Source organism: Ursus maritimus, unplaced genomic scaffold (assembly GCF_017311325.1).
Source record: "Ursus maritimus isolate PB19 unplaced genomic scaffold, ASM1731132v1 scaffold_23, whole genome shotgun sequence".
Lineage (NCBI taxonomy): Eukaryota > Metazoa > Chordata > Mammalia > Carnivora > Ursidae > Ursus > Ursus maritimus.
Window position 1 is genome coordinate 42,838,483 of NW_024424786.1, and position 18,057 is coordinate 42,856,539.

Sequence of the window (18,057 nt, forward strand, 5' to 3'; positions counted from 1 at the left end):
CGAGCCAACCATGAAGTCTTCTCCCCAGTTTGCTACGCCTGGGATGCCCCAAGACCCCCGCTCCAAAACCACCCTTCCGGCCACTCCTGAATCAAGAGGCTGCTCAGTCCCCAACTATTTTCAGGAGACCCTCACTCCACGTTGAGAATTTGCTGTACAATCCCTCAGCCAAACCCCCCTCATTCCCCACCCTAAAAACCACAGAAAAGTAGCAGGAGCAGAAGGCGGACATGAAACAAAATTCTGGAACCCAGGTGAGCCTTGTGGCTCCTTATTCTCTTTATTTCTGTGTTTGTTTCAAACCTAATTTAAAAAAATGTATCTTACTAAAGCCATCTTAACGAGAGATTGATTTGACCAAGACAATGGATTTAAAAACTCTCAAAGCTTATCTGAGTTCTTATAGGAGCTCCTTGCATCCCTACATGTCATTCCCACCGGATTTCTTATTGTCTAGAGCTGCAAGAGAGAGATGTTAAGCAAAGTGGGGGTTCTCCCGGTGCTCTCTGAGAGATACACACACGTACTACATTATATTACATTAAAACGGAGGCAGGAAGGGTCCAGATAATAGGTCTCCCGCTCACCCCAGCCTCCCCCTGCAGCCCCTCTAGCTGCAAGCCACGCAGGCCTCTGTAACCATGCGGTCAGGCGCGGCTGTGAGCTGTTTATCCTCTCTTCCGACCTACTGGTCTTGCCTCCTCAGCTGTACTACAACGTCTTTAAAACCAGAGAACACTTCCACTGGCTTTGCAGTGACCGAAGGCCACAGCTCTGCACCCAAGTCTCTCCTTGCCTGGATCTGTGTAGAAAGGAGTTGCTCTCGGCAAGGTCAGGCGGCAATGCACGCTTCCCCCTGTAGGTGGCGCCTCCGCGACCATGGGGGTGCCGCCACGGCAGGCGTGGGACCCAGAGCCACGGGCCGCCATCCAACTGGGCCGGTTCCCAGGGGCCCGTCCCCCTTCTCTGAGTCACTGCTCTCACCTACTCTGGCTCCTGGGCCTTCTCAAAAGCCTTCTCTGAGCTACACCCTCCGAAAAGGACACTGGAACACAAATACAGTTTGGAATTCTCCTCATTCCCCAGGGCAGGTAACCTGATGAACTGTCATCTCGTCTGAATTCTTTCCAAACGTGCTTTTTACTCCTTCTCTGATTTTCAAAATAAATTAAATTACGAGTAAGTAAAAGAACAAGACTGGAACTTGATTAAAAACAGTGAATACGGGGGCGCCTGGGTGGCGCAGTCGTTAAGCGTCTGCCTTCGGCTCAGGGCGTGATCCCGGCGTTACGGGATCGAGCCCCACTTCAGGCTCCTCCGCTGTGAGCCTGCTTCTCCCTCTCCCACTCCCCCTGCTTGTGTTCCCTCTCTCGCTGGCTGTCTCTATCTCTGTCAAATAAGTAAATAAAATCTTTAAAAAAAAAAAAAAAACAGTGAATACATTTCCAGCCTTCCAGGTAAACAGAATGAGAACATAGGAAGTTAACTTCGCTTGAATTTACGCATGTATTTCATCATCGGACTATTTTATCAGCGAGGCACCTGTCAGACAAACTCACTGCTGTTCACACAGCTGGGACACAATCCTTTTTCTATGAGGTGTAAGGAGTTCTGGACTCAGAGGCATGGGTTCTAGTCTTTCCTCTGCTTCTCTGAGCAGGTCGCTCATCCTCCCTGAGCCCCCACTCACCCGCCCGGAGGGTGCCGACGCCCCCGCCTGCCTCAACGGAACTTCCTCAAGAATTCAGTGAGCCGGGGTACACGGAAACACTCCCTAAGTACCGAGGGAGTACCAGCCGGTCAGCACTGTGAAACACTCCCGCTGCCCCTGCGCCTAGACGCGTTCTCGGACCCGAAGAACCGCACGTGTTCAAACGAGCATTGGCCAACCTTGAATCTGATGAACTTCTTTTTCCAGGAATGCAGTCCAGACAGATAGATTTGCTTGAGGGCTTCGTGGCTCAGCCTCAGGTCGATCCCGTCCGGGGTGACCGTGAACTGGAAGGCCACAGCTTGGTGAGCTTCTGCCATCTTCGGGAACCTCCTGGGAGGGGGAGGGGACAGTGTGACACAGCCAGCACGTCACCGGACGTCAGAGAACCCCTCACCCACATCTGGGATTCGTTCTGCAGGAAGTCTTTCCCAGCCATCTCACAAACTCAATATTCTAGTCACGGACCCAATTCCAGGACGACGTGCCGCCCCCTCCCCCGCCTGCCCAGCACCACACAGCCCACCGTCACCTCCACTGGGAGGCCCGGGGTGGCCAGCGGAGTCTAGGAGCGGAACCCCTACCGCCACCGCCACCGCCATCACCACCACTACCACGGGGGTCCAGGCCCCAGGCCCACGGAAATCCCTACCCCCAGGCCCCAGCCATCCCACTGAACCATCCTTCCAGGCCAGCAGTCCAGGCCACACCCAGCTGACCCAGGGAGCTGGTGGCCCTTTAGCCACCCTCCAGCCGCCTGGCGCAGAAGAAACCCAGAGGGCCCACAGATGAGTCCGTGAGGCCCTGAATCCCTATCTCCAGGCAGGAGCACTGGACTCTGGGGTGTGTGTGGCTGCTGTCTTGAGAGACCATCTCAGGCGCCACAAAAGACTCCATGAAAAGGAGACACACAGAACCCTCAGGAGTGGGTGTTTATGGGTGTCTACGGACGGAGCCAGGTCCCCCTCCTCCTCCTCGGAGGCTCTGACTGACTTGGGTCAACAACCCAAGAGGCAGAACATTAACTGGGGGCATTTACCCTCCTGCAAGCAGCCCGGCTCTGGGCTACCTGCCCTGCCCCAACGAATAAAAACGTGTTTCCTTCAACGGCTTCAAGCAGGGTCTGTTCAGGCTCCCTTCCTCCTGGGGACTCCTGACACGCCTCCCCGCAGGCCTCCCTCCCGCCAAGCCAGCCCCTCTGCCACCTTCTGGAGCCGTGGGACTGAGCCACCCCCTCCTGCCTCTGCCGGAGCGCCCCGCCTACAAAGGAAGCTAACAGAGGAGGAAAAACTATGAAGGATCATAACAAAAACCCAAAATCGCGTGTGTGTTTTCTCATCACCAGCTATCTCTCCTGTTTTTACCTGCTGAAGCCACTGAGCGCAGGTGGAGGACCGGCCCTAATCAACGGGTACCGCGCTTTCACAGACGCCCAGTTACAAGGGCCGAACTAGCTTAGTCTTCGGCTGCTTGGAGCAAGTGCCCCATCAGAGGCCCCGAGAGGCACGCGGCTTGCACTCATCTGCTCCTTCGGCAAGCGTCTGTTCACCGCCTCCCACGTTCCCGCCACAGGGAAGATCGAGACACCCACAGAAGAGTCCTCCTGCCCCCCAACAGCGCAGACAGGGAGGCCAAAAGGAGAGGGGGTGTCAGAGGGGACCTCCCGGGTGACACAGAAGCCCAGGAGCGGATCGGCAGGAGGGCAAGCCTTTCAGGCCCAAAGGTAAAACAGGACTTTAGGTAGAGGTCAAGGGCAGGTCAAGGACAGGATGGCTGGGGTCAAGGGCAGGCCACTAACTTTGGAGCGGAAGGCCCAGAGGCAGCGAGCGGAGGCAGCTGGGTTTTACATGAAGGCCAAAGGAAAAGCGTCCAAGGGCTTTAAGTTACTGTTTCTGTTCTCAAGAACAGCACTCTGGGGGCGCCTGGGTGGCTCAGTCCGTGAAGCATCCAGCTCTTGGTTTCGGCTCAGGTCAGGATCTCGGGGTCTCAGATCAGGCTCCACATGGGGCTCCGTGCTCAGCAAGGAGTCTGCTAGACATTCTCTCCCTTTCCCTCCACCTTCCTGCTCATGCTCGCCCCCTCTCTCTAATAAATAAATCTTAAAAAAAAAAAAAAAAAAAAGGAAGAAGGGCTGCAGTATGGACGGTGGGCAGGGCAGGAAAGGAAGACCGGTAAGAAGTGGAGGCTCAGTCTTCCAGGAGACGGTGGCCCAAAGTGGCATGAGTGGGGACGGGGAGGACGACCCACTCCAGACAGGCTTCAGAGGCACCCTGGGGCATCTGGCTTGAACCGTCCGCTCAGAGGAGCCTCCCCCCGACACAGGAGGGTCTCTGCATGGGGAACGACAGGTGGGGGTGGGCGGGAGGGTAGAAGTGGTGTGTGGACCCCACCACATTTGATGTTGTTGGGGGCAGAGGGAGAGGCTGGCATGGGCACACCTGGAAAGTGTCAGCACACGGACCTAGGACTCCACCTTGATGATTACGAAAGAAAAGAGCAAGTCAGCAAAACTGCAAGGCCCTGGGAATAACCTTAGCTTGAGGCAACCTGCAAAGTCTCACGATGACGTAGGTGTCCTTTAGCGGGTGTGGGGCCAACCTCCCTGGCCTGGCCAACTTTGAAGAACTAGATCCCATGTCTGAAAGCAGCCAGCTCTCCGAGCGAACGCCTCCTACCAATAATTCAGGAAGTGGAAGAGGGCACCCCAACAGCCCTGACTCCTTTTCTCAAAAAGCTATCCAAGTGGCTCGAGGATTCTGCCGGCGCCTCAAGGTTAACTCTTAACCCCTCTCCACGAAGGCTTCCGATGGCACGTGCGGGGGAGGTGGGTGTCACGGAGAGAGTTCTGCAGAGCGGGAAGCGTGGCGAACAGTTACAGACTGGCCGCCCTTCCGATGATTTATAAGATCTTTCAAGGGGTTTACACGGACACGAGGGATTATCAGTGGCACTAGACAGAACTAAACACAGCGTCTGTAACTGACTCTATCCGAAGGTATGGGCCCAGCGTTCGCCCGGGGATCTGACCTCTGCCGGGAGAGGTGGGCGAGACAGACGATCGCGGTCTCCCTGCCAGGAGTCAATGGCCTTGTCAGATTCCTGACTTTAACTAAGGATTTGCGCGTTTGGATTGGTTCAAACTAGAAACCAAAGATAAGAGTCCTAAATGGACAATCTTTTTCTTGTTCTGTAGGAGCCAAGGGGCCGCCCTGTGCCGACCTCGCTCTTCATGTCATCGCGGTCATTAGTGAGCCGGCCGACAAAGGTCTGAAACACTCCCCGTGCAAATCTAGTAAAGGGAATCCCACCCTCTACCCTGGCACCCAGAGCCTCACGTTTGAAAACACCGACGATTCCAGGGGCACCTGCGTGGCTGAGTCGGTTAACCGTCCGACTCTGGATCTCAGCTCAGATCTTGATCTCACTCAGGGTCGTGAGTTCAAGCCCCACGCTGGGCTCTGCCTCGTGGGGAGCCTACCTTAAAGAAAGAAGAAACGATCTGCGCTTATAATGCCACTTGCTGTAGCCGTGGGGGACATGCAAATCAAAACCAAGGCCAAATGCCACCACCCGCCCACCAGGATGGCTAGAACCCGCAAGACAGAGGGTAACGAGTGCTGGCAAGGCCACGGAGAATCCGGAACCCCCACGCGCTGCCGGTGGGGATGTGTGATGGGGCGGCCACGCTGCAGACCAGTCTGGCGGTTTCTCAAAAGGTTAAACGTGGCATTAGCACACAGCCCCGCACTTCCACTCCCGGCTGCCTGCTCAAGAGAACTGGACACGTGTCCCCTCAAAATCCTGTACACAGAGGTTCGTAAAACACCATTATGCACAATAACCAAAAAACGGAAACAGCCCAATGTCCTTCCCCTGATGAGTGGGTAGATAAAACGTGGTGTAACCACCCAACAGAGCGTTCTTTCACTATAAAAGAGGAACGAGGCACCGTCACACGCTACCACGCGGATGAACCTCGAGAACCTCCTATTGCGGGAAAGAAGCAGCCAGACACAAGAGGCCACATACCGCACACTTCCATTTACGCAAAGTGTCCAGGATAGGGGGTTGGGGTACACGGTGGGGGGCACTGCGAGGGGTAGATGGCCGAGGGGAGGGATGGCTTCTTTCTGGGGTGACGAAAACGTTCGAAATCCCACTATGCTGCTGGGTGCACCTGTCTGCAAATGGACTCATAACCACAGAAGCACGAGCTTTGGATGGGCATAGGGACGGCTGGGCGAGTCATACCGCAATAAAGCAGTGATTTAAAAAAAGCCGCCTCGTGAAACCGAAGGGTCGTCTATTCAACAGTAATGCACTTAAACTACTTCTCTCCTCAAATACAGGACGCAAGTGGGCAGGGCCGCCAGTGTCCCACTCACCGAGGACTCACTCCTCCGAACAACTGTCAGCTCATGGCATCGAGGAATCACCGTTAAATATTCTTAGGGGACATAGGATATTTCGTTATTTTTTAAAAGGGCTGCTATCTTTTAGCGAGGCATACTGAAATACGTATCAATGCGATTTCGTCCTTTGTCAAGTGCACGGTCAGCTTCAAAATCACTGGGGGTGGAGGGTGCGGAGGAACACAGGTATGAAGGGCCAAGTGTGGGAACTGGTGAAGTTGGGCAGTGGCCATACGGGGGAGGGGCTCTGCTACGCTGGTCTCTTTTCTTCTATAGGTTTGTGATCCTCTCTTAATCATTTCCTAAAATAGATTCAACGAAATAAAACACCTGTCCCTCTGTAGCTCGGTGCTACGTCGGACACTCAGAGACTAACTTGCAAAGCTCCCAGCCCCTTCCAGGGCTCGTCAGTGGCTGCCTTTCTGGGCACGTCTCCCCCGCGAGCCCCACGAGCCCCACGCCAGCGCCTGCAGAGCAACAGAAGGAGACCACGTCAGATCAGGAGGGGTCCGTTTCCAGGGCTGCTGCCCGCCCACATCAAGCCTGCCCTTGCATTTCTCCGCGTTCACGACATGGCAGTATCTGCCCGACCCACCCAACGACACCTAGGATAACAACAACAAAGGCTCTCTGTCGGATCACAGCACCCTTGACCTACCGCACCCTGGCAGGAACTGCTGCCTCGGCACTGGGCACACCCTCCCCTTTCACCCAGGTGGGTGCAGGTGGAGCCTGCCCCGCCTCCGCGTCTCCCCAGAAGGACAGCCAGAGAAACGGATGAAGACACGGCTACTGTCGCTGCCCAAGGCTGACCGCACCGGGGGCTGGCGGAATAGAGAGGCAACCTGCCCTGGGGAGGGGAGGGGGGCAAGCCATTCATTCATGCACAGACGACCCGGAATGAGGGGACCTCAAAAGAGCCCCAGCAAACTTTCCTGCACCACACAGCAGACTGTTTTCTGGAAATCATAAGGCGTCGCGCACACAGGTTAAACACAGAATAATAGCTATGGACTCGACACTGCCTGGTCTCCAACTCTCCGTTGCTGGGTCGGCCTCCGTGGAGTGCCTGGCGAGGCATGGCTGTCCTGCCATTCTGTCAGAGCAGCTGGGAACCCCAACACCCCAAGGAGGAAGAGGAAGGGCCCTGGGCCAGTTGGCAGGCCGGGCCTGCGTCTGGATGCTGGCCACTTACACTGGACAGCCTCTTCTCCGTATCCCTTCCACCTTCCAGGACGGCAGTGAAGGCCACGGCACAGGAGGGCCCCAGGGGCCTGGAGAGCAGGCAGCACCCCCTCCCTGCCTCCTGGGGCTGTCAGGGGGCTGGCTCAGCCACATCCCACCTGCGCTGCACAACTAAACCGTTAGTCTCCAGGCACCAGCCTCCCTCACTGTCTTCCTCCTCCTGGATAAGGGGACCGGGCACGTAGACTCATAGTTTCCCTGCTCCTGCCACTCGCCCCTCTCAGGGATTGTCAGGATTCTGAGCTGGGGGTCACTGGTTCCTCTTCCAGCTCCTCTGTACCCAGAAATCAGCCCCCCACAGGACCTGCCTGGGGCTTTAACTTGCACCTGCACGCACGACTCCGTGTCTCACGCACGCCTCCAGCGACACCAAAGCGAGTCAACCGCAAATCAATCCCGTCAGCTTTTACACGCCCTCCCACAGTGTCTGGTGCCGTACGCAACACTCCGCTGGCTGCCAGGCCCGGACACACACAGGCTGGAGCGCCCTCACCGCGTGCCTCACCCCTGCGCTGGATGCAAGCACTAAAGCGCATCGTTTGGAAAGGTACGCTGTCCCCGCACCGCACCACCCTCACCTGAGCACCTGTCTACCTGGGTGGAAAGAGGTGGCTTCTCCGGGGACAAAGTGTACACGGCATGACCACCAGGATCCACCTGCGCCCCGAGTTCTCAGCCGGCTACACAGCACGTGGGCAGGAAGAGCAGAAAAGACGAGGGGGAGGTTGCAAAGAAAACACGGACGCATGCAAAGAGAGCTTAACCCCCCTTTCGGTCACTCACTTGTTCCCTCGAATCATCACCGAGCAACTACTGGAGGAGCTTCGGACCAGAAACCTGAGCGGGAGGGGCGCCTGGGGGGCTCAGTCGTGAAGCTGAAGCGTCTGCCTTCGGCCCAGGGCGTTATCCCGGGGTCCTGGGATCGAGCCCTGCATCAGGCTCCTCCGCTGGGAGCCTGCCTCTTCCTCTCCCACTCCCCCTGCTTGTGTTCCCTCTCTTGCTGTCTCTCTCTCTGTCAAATAAATAAAATAAAATCTTTAAAAAAAAAAAAAAACTAGTTTGGTTTAAAAAAACAAAGAAACCTGAGCGGGAGGGAACAGAGTGATCGCAGAAGCACCTTCCGGGGGCACAGGCTGGCTGCTCCTCCCCCGGAGCTGGCTGGGCCAGGGAAGGCCCCTGGGGGACTACTGTCACTGTGCACCTTCCAGATCAGCTCAGGGCTGAACTGGAGGTGGGCACCTGAGGCAGCAACCCCCAGCTGCCATGGAGACGTGCCGAGACAGAATGCCCTCTCTGTCTACGCCGTCTGGCAGGCGGTGGGCTGTGGGCCTGCTTATTTTCCCAGGCACTGCAGACATCCCCTCGGGCCGCGTCAGGTGCACAGCGCCCACCTGGGAGCCCCATCCGACGTGAGCGTGCACGAACCTCCTTGCCTGGAACACACCTGGGCGCCCCAGCGCCAGGCTGAGCATGGCCACCCTGTGACGGTGCGAACTTAGAAATCACGAAGGCCACCACAGGACAGAGATTCTCCAAGGTCTGGGCCAGAGCGCTTAAGCATCTTACCCTAATCCGCTCTCGGAAACACACCAAGTCCAGAGGAAGGCACTCTGGTTGACAGCAACGACCTATTTATCACCATTTTTATAAAGTCACATCACTGGTCTATCCCGTGGCTTTTCCTCTGGGCTTCCCAAGCCCATCTCCCCCAGTTCCCCCACTTGCACCAGCACCCCTCCCCGCCCCGCCCATGACCAGGGGGCCTGCTAAGGCCAACTCACAGCTGGGATGCCTTCTGCTCTTTTTCCATTCCCATCTTCTGGCTTCACACCTCGCTTCAAACTCCCCTCCTACAGGGAGGCCTTCGAGCCCCCGTGCCCAGAGAACAGACTTCCACCCGTTCCATCTGGGGGTTCTCCCGGCACCGGCTGGAGGTGACTCTCACTTGTCAATCTTTCATTTAGTCTCCCAACAGAAGTGGGGGGCGTCTCCAGGACACGAATCCTTCTTCAGCCCGGACTCCAGTGAGGACCACAGTCAGCTCTCCAACACTGACTGCCAAGTGAACGATGTGGGGGGTGATGTTACACCACCTTGTTCCATTACGGTAAGAGTACTTTAATTTTGATAACTCTGCCCAATGCCACTCACTAGATCTTTGACCAATAAATTGGTCTGTTTTTCAAATGTGCCTGTTTGTCCTTCCCACCCACCTCTTCCTCAGACAGTAATTTCTCACCATAACTCCTTGACGACAAGGTCAGCGGCCCGCCAACCCTAACACCAGCCATCCCTGAGCCGGGTCCCCTTCCCCTCCAGGAGAACACTGGCCCGGCGCCACCCCCAGCCCTCGGATTCTGGGACAGGCAGCGGGCTAAGGAAAGGAGGTGAAAGGTCAGCAAAGTGCTTAGCCCGCTTCCAAAACAGGCCCGGGGAAAATTCAAATGTGGAAATCAGCTCCGTAATAAACAAACAATAAAACCCGCCCTGTGACATCCAACCGAAATATGCGAAATATGCAATTAAGTGCCGTTCTAGGTCTTTCAACCTACCTTTGAAACCAACAGATAAGGGGAGAGGAAGCAGGTAGGCAGATAGACAGATAACGGCGTACAGATTGGTTTCTGTGCTTTTAACAACCAAGGTACAAAGAGCCCTCCTACCAAACCACTTGGCATAGGCCGGACAAGGTGATACGCGTCTCACCCGCGTTTCCCACTAGAAGCCAGCAAATGGACACTCACTTACCAAGGAGCAGCCCAACGTGAGGGTATCAAGACACCTGCCCAAGGTCACAGCCAGCACAGAGCAGAGCTGGGGATCGCACCCGGGGCCCGGCTCCAAGCCCCACGTGTTCGCCTGCCAAGTTAAGCACTGGGTACTCCGTTAAAAGTTCCACGCAAGAGTCCGAAAGCTACACAAATATAAGATTAGGTCACTCTGTTGTAACCGAAGCGATGTGATTGCCGTCAGCAATAAAACTACAGGAGCTGCAAGCACGACGGGTGCCAACGCTGAATTTATTCACAGGCACCAGTCTCTCCACTAGAATTGCATAATTTACTCGCACACAGGAGCGGGCCCTGCCTGCTATTAAAATCCGGAGACCAGCCGCCCACCTCCTCTAGCGGGTCGACAGCTGCTCCGTTGGGAATCCTCTGAAGCAAGGTTGCCCACAGGAAGCAACGGCTTAGCGCAGCATGAACACCAGGCAGGGTCTCCAGGAGCAGAGCCTGGGTCCCTCACCAGGGAGGAAGCTGGGGCTGGCTGACAGTCAGGCCACCACACCTGGAAACACTCTCGAGAGGAGACACCGTGGGCAGAGCCTGCAGCACGGTCTTTCCTGGAGGACAGAGCAGTTCCCATCGACGGCCTCGTCTTCCGACGCCCAGCGACCAGGGCCTGGGGGGGGGGGGTTCTGCTCAGCTACACAAAGCTGGTTTTGCCAACATTCCTGGCAAATAGGGCTACCAGGTGGCACCCAGGCCAGCCTCAGTGTTGTTACCCACAGCACTTCAAGAAAATACGCAGAAGGTTCTAGAAGGCTATCATGAGCCCAGGGGTTTCCCCAGACCTGCATGTGGAGCACGGCTCATGACTTGGCTCAGGTTCCTTCTTGCTCCTTTGGTATTTAGTATTCCTGCTATCACATTCACAATTAGGGTGAGAAGTTAGGTGCAGGTAAAAAGGAGCGGTGACGTAGAAAGAGCCCCTCTCCACCTGCATGTGGGCACATACGCTCTCTGAGCCGGGTCCGGACAGGATTGTCCCTAACTGCGCTCTTGTGTTTTCTCAGTAAGTGCTATTCATACAAACAGATTATTTCCCTAACCTAATGGAGGCATCTTAGAAGCAAAAGTGTAAAACTCAAAACTCACCTGACGTCTCTGGGAAGGCTTCAGGTACCAGAAACGTGCAGGAACTGTCACTCGCGAAATGCTGTCTCTTGAATTCACGACAGAGAATTTAATATTTGCAAAAATTAACTGGCCATACAGTTCACGTACTGCGGTGAAAGATATCATAGTACCCCATTCACATTTATGGGGTAAACGTGCGGAGTCGGGGCTAATTATGGAGGGAATTCTGAGTCATTATACATTGTTTTTACAGCTCCAAAAAAACACAGCTTCTGCCCATGGAGCTACAGTAAAAATAAAGCAAATTCAAATTTATACCTGCTATTGCCCCACTTCGGGAAGTAACGGCTAGTCAGATAAAGACAGAGAAATACGATCTGAGCAAGAGCAAAGAATTCAGGAAATGTCACTGACGATCACATTTTTTAAAAAAGATTTTACTTATTTATTTGAGAGAGAGAGAGAGAACACAAGGCGGAGGAAGCCAGAGGAAGAGGGAGAAGCAGACTCCCCGCTGAGCAGGGAGCTGGCTGAAGGCCAAAGTGGGGCTCCATCCCAAGACCCTGGGATCAGGACAGGAGACGAAGGCAGACGCTCAACAGACCGAGCCACCCAGGCCCCCCCAAGGGCACATTTTTATAAAGAAAATACAGAATGTCTTGGCACACCCCAACTCCCTGCACTATCTATTCCGGTATTTTCTAGAGAGGCGCCTGCCTCCAGCCACGCGACCGCGGTCCCGCTTCCCAAGAGAGGTCCCTGAACCTCTCCTCACACCTGGACATCGTTCCCACCAATGTTCCTAAAACCACGGGCAGGCTGGATTGGCCACACATGCTCTTCACCTTTGTACCCACAAGTGCAACCGAACTTGTCAACCCCAGCTCCAGCTCAGGGACCATAAAATCTGCCTGCGGCCATGGTATTCTTTGCTAGAACCCATGCCCATTTCGTACCCTTGGAACTGTGTTCACATCGGGCCTCTTACTGGATTCCCTCCTACGAGAGAACGACAGGGGTCAGCCGCACCATTTTACAGAGGAGGAAAAACCCACACGGCTGAGTCAGTGTCTCACCCAGCGGGCACCGGGGGTGGGGGTGAGGCTAACACCCAGGCCCTCTGCCTGCACAGGGGTCCGGGAAGCAGCTGGTCACAGGCACGGAGCACAAGCTTCGGAGAACACAGATCTGGATTCGAATTCCAGCTCTGCCACTGACTTGGCCCTGGGTGCGTGAGAGAGAGAGAGAGACACAGACAGACAGACAAAGAGACCTTGAGCAAATGTCATCGCCTTATCATAACATTGTTTCCTGGCACAGAAAGCACACAGAAAATCCACCCCTCACAGCTGCAGTCCCGAGCTCCAGGAAAGTGGGTGCACGTGCCTTCTTTCCACCAGACCCCTCCCCCTCACGCTCACCGCACGCCCCACGCCCCGCGCATCTGGTACCTTCCTGACACCTCCCCGACCATCTAACATTGGCATTCAGCTTGCAGCACGTCGCTGGCTCATTTCTAGGAGACCTTATTGTACCTCCCACTGTGCAACAGGGCGTGCTTGAAAAGGTAGAAAGAAACCAAAACTCTTCACGTTAAATCTTTTTAAGGGCAGCAGAGGAGCTGACATTTAGGAAAATTAGTGACAGATGCATTATCTCATAAATGAGGAAGCCTTTCAAAATAAAGTTTGAGTTCAAGCCTAAGGCAATTTCTTAAAGGCAAGATCATTTTGTGTTTGCTTGTAATACAAACTTGTATTGCTTTTTTGTGGGGCAGTGGGAGGAGCTGGGAGGGGCTTCTAAATTGAAGGAATTAACCCCTAGCTTGACTCTGCAGAAACCTGACACCCCGGTCCTCACAGAGCTGATTTCCCACCCGTGCATCAGAATGAACAGAGGTGCGTGCACTGGGTATCAAGAGCCAGCGGAGGAAGCCAGCATACTGGTTGGATGAAGGGGTCACTGGTCCCTTGATGTGGGAAGTAACAAGTTTGCAGGTCTCCCACCCAGAAATCCCCAACCATGGTAACAAGGCAAAGCAAGGGCACCGAGTGGAAGAACCCAACGGCTTCCTTCCCCTGCCCCTCATGCCCCTTGCAGGGACTTCCCAGCCCCAAAGGACCCCCTGGAGGCAGAAGGCTGCAGCAATCCAGCGGAGAAAGGGTCTCAATCATTCTTTCCATTCGATGAATATATGAGTGCCCATTTTGGCTCACAGGAATGAGGGCGAAGCCGAGTTTAAGAGCCACGTGGCAAGCGAAGATATCAGGTGGGACTTAGGGACAGTCAGAAAGAATCTAGGGTGACACTCAGGTTCCTGGGAAGGGTGGGTGAACCACCGCCCTTGGAGTATGGAGTCCTCTTTTTTATCTAAATAACCTGGGGTCCAACAACTAGAGGATAATCTTTCCCAAAGAGAGCAGCAGCCACCCTATGTCCCGCCCTCCACGGTGGCAAACATCACACTGTATACTCAGACATGGGAGACTGTCGCAGCAGCAAAATTTCTTTCAATTATTAACTTCCAAAAACATTCCTAGGCAGAAAAACAACCCACGCAACATTAAAGTAAAGGTGGACATTCCGGGGAACTGAGGGTCCAAATCACCTTAACCCAAAAACGTCAGCTGGCTTCAGCCCAGGGTCTGCTGGGAACCCAAGGTCCACCCAGTATTTGTATGGGGTAAAAGGTGAAGTTCACGAGAGGCAAGAGAATGTCAGAAATGAACAAACGGAACATATTCGTTACTTGCGTTAATTACCAAACTTAAAAAAAAAAAAAAAACAAAACCAACACGCCCTGTACAGCCTAGACTATTTCTAGATGCATCAAAAAGACTGTTAGGGTGGCGGTTTCTGGAGCGGGGACCCGGTGCGGAGGCCAGCTCTGCGCTTTGTTCCCATAGGCACCGCCTTCATTTTGGACCGTGTGCTTCTATTATCTTTAAAACAGAAAAGTCCCCGCAGGAGAAGCTCAGGAGTGGCTCAAGCCATTCTGAAAAGACAGGCCTCATTCGAGTAGGAGACCGAGAATCTCCGAAACACACTCCAAACAGGCCAATTTTATTTTAACCTTAAAACCACCAGTTCTTCCGGAAGTGAAGTTGAGGCTTCCACCAGCAGCACTCCCGCCTGCCAGCAATAACCACGCAGAATGACTAAACCTTTTCTCGAACAAAGGAAAAACTGCTCTGGATCAAAGCGCAGAACGAGCCCCGGGCCGGAGCAGGCGCGCGTTTCCGCCTCCCACCTTCCCACCGCCCTCGCAGCTCAGGCTGCGTCTTTAATTGCTCGCCTGGAACGCGTCCTCGAGGGCACCGCCGGCAGCTGCGGCAGGCGCGCCCCGCCCCGCCCCCACCGCGAGCGTCACGTGACGGCTGCGAAAACTAGGGGAAAGGTTACCACGAGCTCCGCCCCCGGCCTGGCGCGTCCCAGGCGCTCAGATCCTGTTCCACCCGCCCGGCTCGAAGAGACCTTCCGGAGCGAGCTGGCGCGCATCGCCGGCGCTGCCAGCCTCCTCCCCCGGCGACACGCAGCGCCTCTCCGTGGGAAGGCCGAGCCCTGCGTGGCCAACCCTGGGGACAGTTAAGGGCTTAGTGCGCCCGATGCCGTCCCACGGCGGCACCGCAGCACCGCGTCCCCGCGCGTCCAAAGCGCGTCCGGGAGGGACTCGCTGCGAAGCCCAGGGAAAAATTAACAGTGTTTCTATGAATGGGCACGAGGGGTCTGGGTTGCATAAGCGCGGGCCCTCCCCCGGGACTCCGCGGAGGCCCAGGCTTGGCCGCTGGGTTACCTCTGGTCCAGGGTCGGGCCAAGGGCGGCAGCAGCAAGGACGCCAGGTTTATTCCCATGGCCTCCGGGTTAGGCCACTTGTTTTCAGTACAAACTCGAAAGGTTATTTTGGCCTGTGCATGATGCCAATTTCTGCCACTGTGATACAAAGTATGTGCACTCCCAAAGACGCCCTTTTCTCTGTTTGATTCCATTCCTACAGATGGAGTTCAGTATGCAAGGTCAGGTCTAGCAATGCTTCACCGGAAGGAAACCGGTCGTTTATATGCGAAAAGGAGCCCCCAGGCGCACAGAGGCAGAACCACCCAAAACGCGCGGTCTGAGGGCTGCATTCGGGTCCTATCGGACACGTTGGCCCCAGATGACTTACAAGCCGACACTGCCTCGCCTCAACGACCGGCATGCCCATCAGCATTAACGTCCTCTGGACGCCACACTTACCGCGAGTCCCCTTAAATACTTTGGAAAAGCGGGGCGCAGGGGTGATGCTTGCTGGCATAAATAAAAGACCAGTGAGTTCGGCCATGTTTTAATCACTTAGTTTGAGGTTCGGAAGAAAATACACACGCTTGAATATCTGGAATGACCAGAAACCGGATGCCGGTGCAAGAAGATGGTGTAACAAAATACACGTTCCAAAAGGTTAAACGGATTTTCATTTTATTCGGTAACTTACAAAGTTACCAGTTTCCCACAACAATCTGCCCTTAAATATTTTAACAGCACAGGGAGCACAAGAGGAACCGAAAGCCTTGTCCTAAGTGGGGAGTACTGTCTGTTCTGTATTGAACCTGGTTAATTACTCGGGATTTTTAACTCCTGGGGTTAAAAAAAAAAGTAAGGTGGGCCCTCACCTTCGTTCCCTCCAGCTTTAACGAAAGCCAACCACCAATTTACATTACAAAGACGCTGACCCACGGCCTTTCCGAACAAAACGAAAGGAACTGGCCTGGCCGTAGTCTCGCCGAGGAAGTTGAGGTTAGGGGCTGCGCCCGTCGGGGCCCGGGAGCCCGGGTCGCTCCGCCGCCCTGACCGCGCCGTCCGGGCTCGCTGGCCAAGAGAGCCCAGGCCTGGTCACGTGACGCCCCTCCCCCACGCGGCTCTGGGGCCCGGCGCGACCTTGGGCAGACTCTCCGCGCCCACCTGCCCTGCGCCCAGCGCCGCACCAAGGGATGGGGGGCGCTCGCAAGCGGGGACCCGACCGGGCTTCCCTATCTGGTTCCCGGCGGGCTCTCGGACCGCGCCGGGAGCCCCGCGTCAAGGGCGTGTCCTGACGGCTGCAATGCGGGGGCAGCCGCAGGGAAGACGGTGGACCGCGCACCTGGGAGTCTTGAGGCCCGAGCGTCCCTCTAGTTTCCGCTTGGGACCAGCCCGCGACCCCAGGACGGCCCCCCAGACCCAATCCACACCCGGAGGGGGAAGGGTTGAGGCGGGATCGAAAGGGGACTGGTGGCGTCCCGCCAAGTCCAGAGGGCCGAGCATCCCTCCTGCAGCCTCAGCGACCCTCGGACGGACCCCCAGACCCAATCCATTCCTGAGAGGGGTGGGATGAGAGGAAAAGGGAGCCGGCGTCCCTAGTGGCTCCAGGCCGGAGGCATCCTGCCAAATCCAGAGACCCAAGCATCCCTCCAGCTCTGGCACTGTACCAGCGGGCGGGCTGACCGACCCTCGGGCGTACCCCCAGACCCAACCCACTCCTGAGAAATGGGAGTCACGAGCTTGGCGCATCCTGCCAAGTTCGGAAGGTTGAGCATCCCTCCCGCTGCCGCACCAGACCGGCACCCAAGGCCCGCGCGCAGATCGGCACCCGAGCAGACCCCCCCCCCGACCCAACCCACGGCGGTAGGTGGGGAGTCCCTGCCGCGCTCCCATTTGGGCCTCCTGACGAACCCCGCTGTCTTGGGGGGATGCTGGGGGTTCCCGTCCGCGCGGTGGCCCCGCGGCCCCCTCCCCCGCCTGGGTCCGGGCCCTGGCAGTCCCCGCGCGCCCCACCCTGGAGCCCGCCGCGGCCCGCAGGCCCGCACCCACTCGCCCGCCCTCGCCGCGCGCGCAGCCTCGGCCCAGCCTTACCAAGTCAGCGAAAGGAGGTGCTGTGGCGGCGGCGGAGGCAGCGGACTGAGCGCGCAGCGAGCGAGAGCCGGGGGCTGGAGGGCCGCGGGCGAGGCCGAGTGCACCCGACGCCGGCCGCAGCCGATTGGCTGAAGCTTGCGGGGCTGCGGTGCGGGCGGGGCTGAGACTCCCGGCGCTGGGCGGGCGGGGGGCGGGACCTGGACGGGGCGGGGCCTCGGCGGCTCTTAGGGGAGCCTGTCAGGTGAGGAAACTGAGGCTGCTGGGGGACTCGCCACCTCCGCCTCTGCCAGCATGGGGCCCAAGACGAGATTCCTCACCCTGGAGACTCTTGTTTTCTCATCTGAAAAATGGGCCAGCTCATTTGAGCCAAGCCCATAAAAGCGCTTAGCATGGTGCCTGGCTCAGGCTAGCCCTTTACAGCCATTGCCGCCTATAATCCTCAAAGCACCCCCTATAAATAGCTGATCCCAGCCGGGGCTGCAGAAAGGATCACTAACTTGAGCACGACCACACAGCTAAGAAAATGGATCCGACGTCGGGGCCAGGTCTGACTCCAGAGCCCATGCCCCAAATCCGACCTTATTCCCGGAGTGACAGCTAAGGCTTTCCGGAGGCAGCGTGGCTCCCCCCTCCCTCGGGGGCTTTGATAAGATTTGGTAAACTAATTATTCAGGCGCTTAAAGCAGTGTAGGTCCCAGGAAAGACGTGCCTGGAGGTGGGAACAGAGTGATGGGGAGATCCTTGTGTGAGCCACTGAACTCAGGAGAGGGGCCAGGGGTGGAAACTGCTCACTGGCAGATCCCAGGAGTCTAGGCTGGGGGACAGCTGCCGCAGGGCGCTCAGGGAAGACTGGGCAGTGTTTCCCCCCAACCCACCCTTGCCCCTTCCCCCTCTTCCTTTGAAATGCTCCCAGGCCCTAGCTGGTGGTCCTGCACACAGCAGGTGCTTCGTAAATGCACCAGTTATA

At 56.3% G+C, this 18,057-nt stretch overlaps 1 protein-coding gene across 2 annotated transcripts in view; it reads right to left on the minus strand.

The window, feature by feature from the left end:
* The window catches only part of CPT1A (carnitine palmitoyltransferase 1A), a 50,889-nt gene extending 33,678 nt beyond the window's left edge, over positions 1-17,211 (minus strand). Inside the window, exons 1-2 of one of the 2 annotated variants that reach the window (XM_040639574.1) lie at positions 17,091-17,211; positions 1,891-2,044 (exon numbers count right to left, since the gene is read on the minus strand). In XM_040639574.1, coding sequence (XP_040495508.1) covers positions 1,891-2,031 — 141 coding nt within the window. In that variant the 5' untranslated portion in view covers positions 2,032-2,044; positions 17,091-17,211. Of the gene's footprint in view, positions 1-1,890; positions 2,045-8,151; positions 8,170-17,090 lie in introns of those variants that run through there. The other variant, XM_040639573.1, reaches the window with a different exon arrangement.
* Between the last annotated feature and the right edge of the window lie 846 nt (positions 17,212-18,057).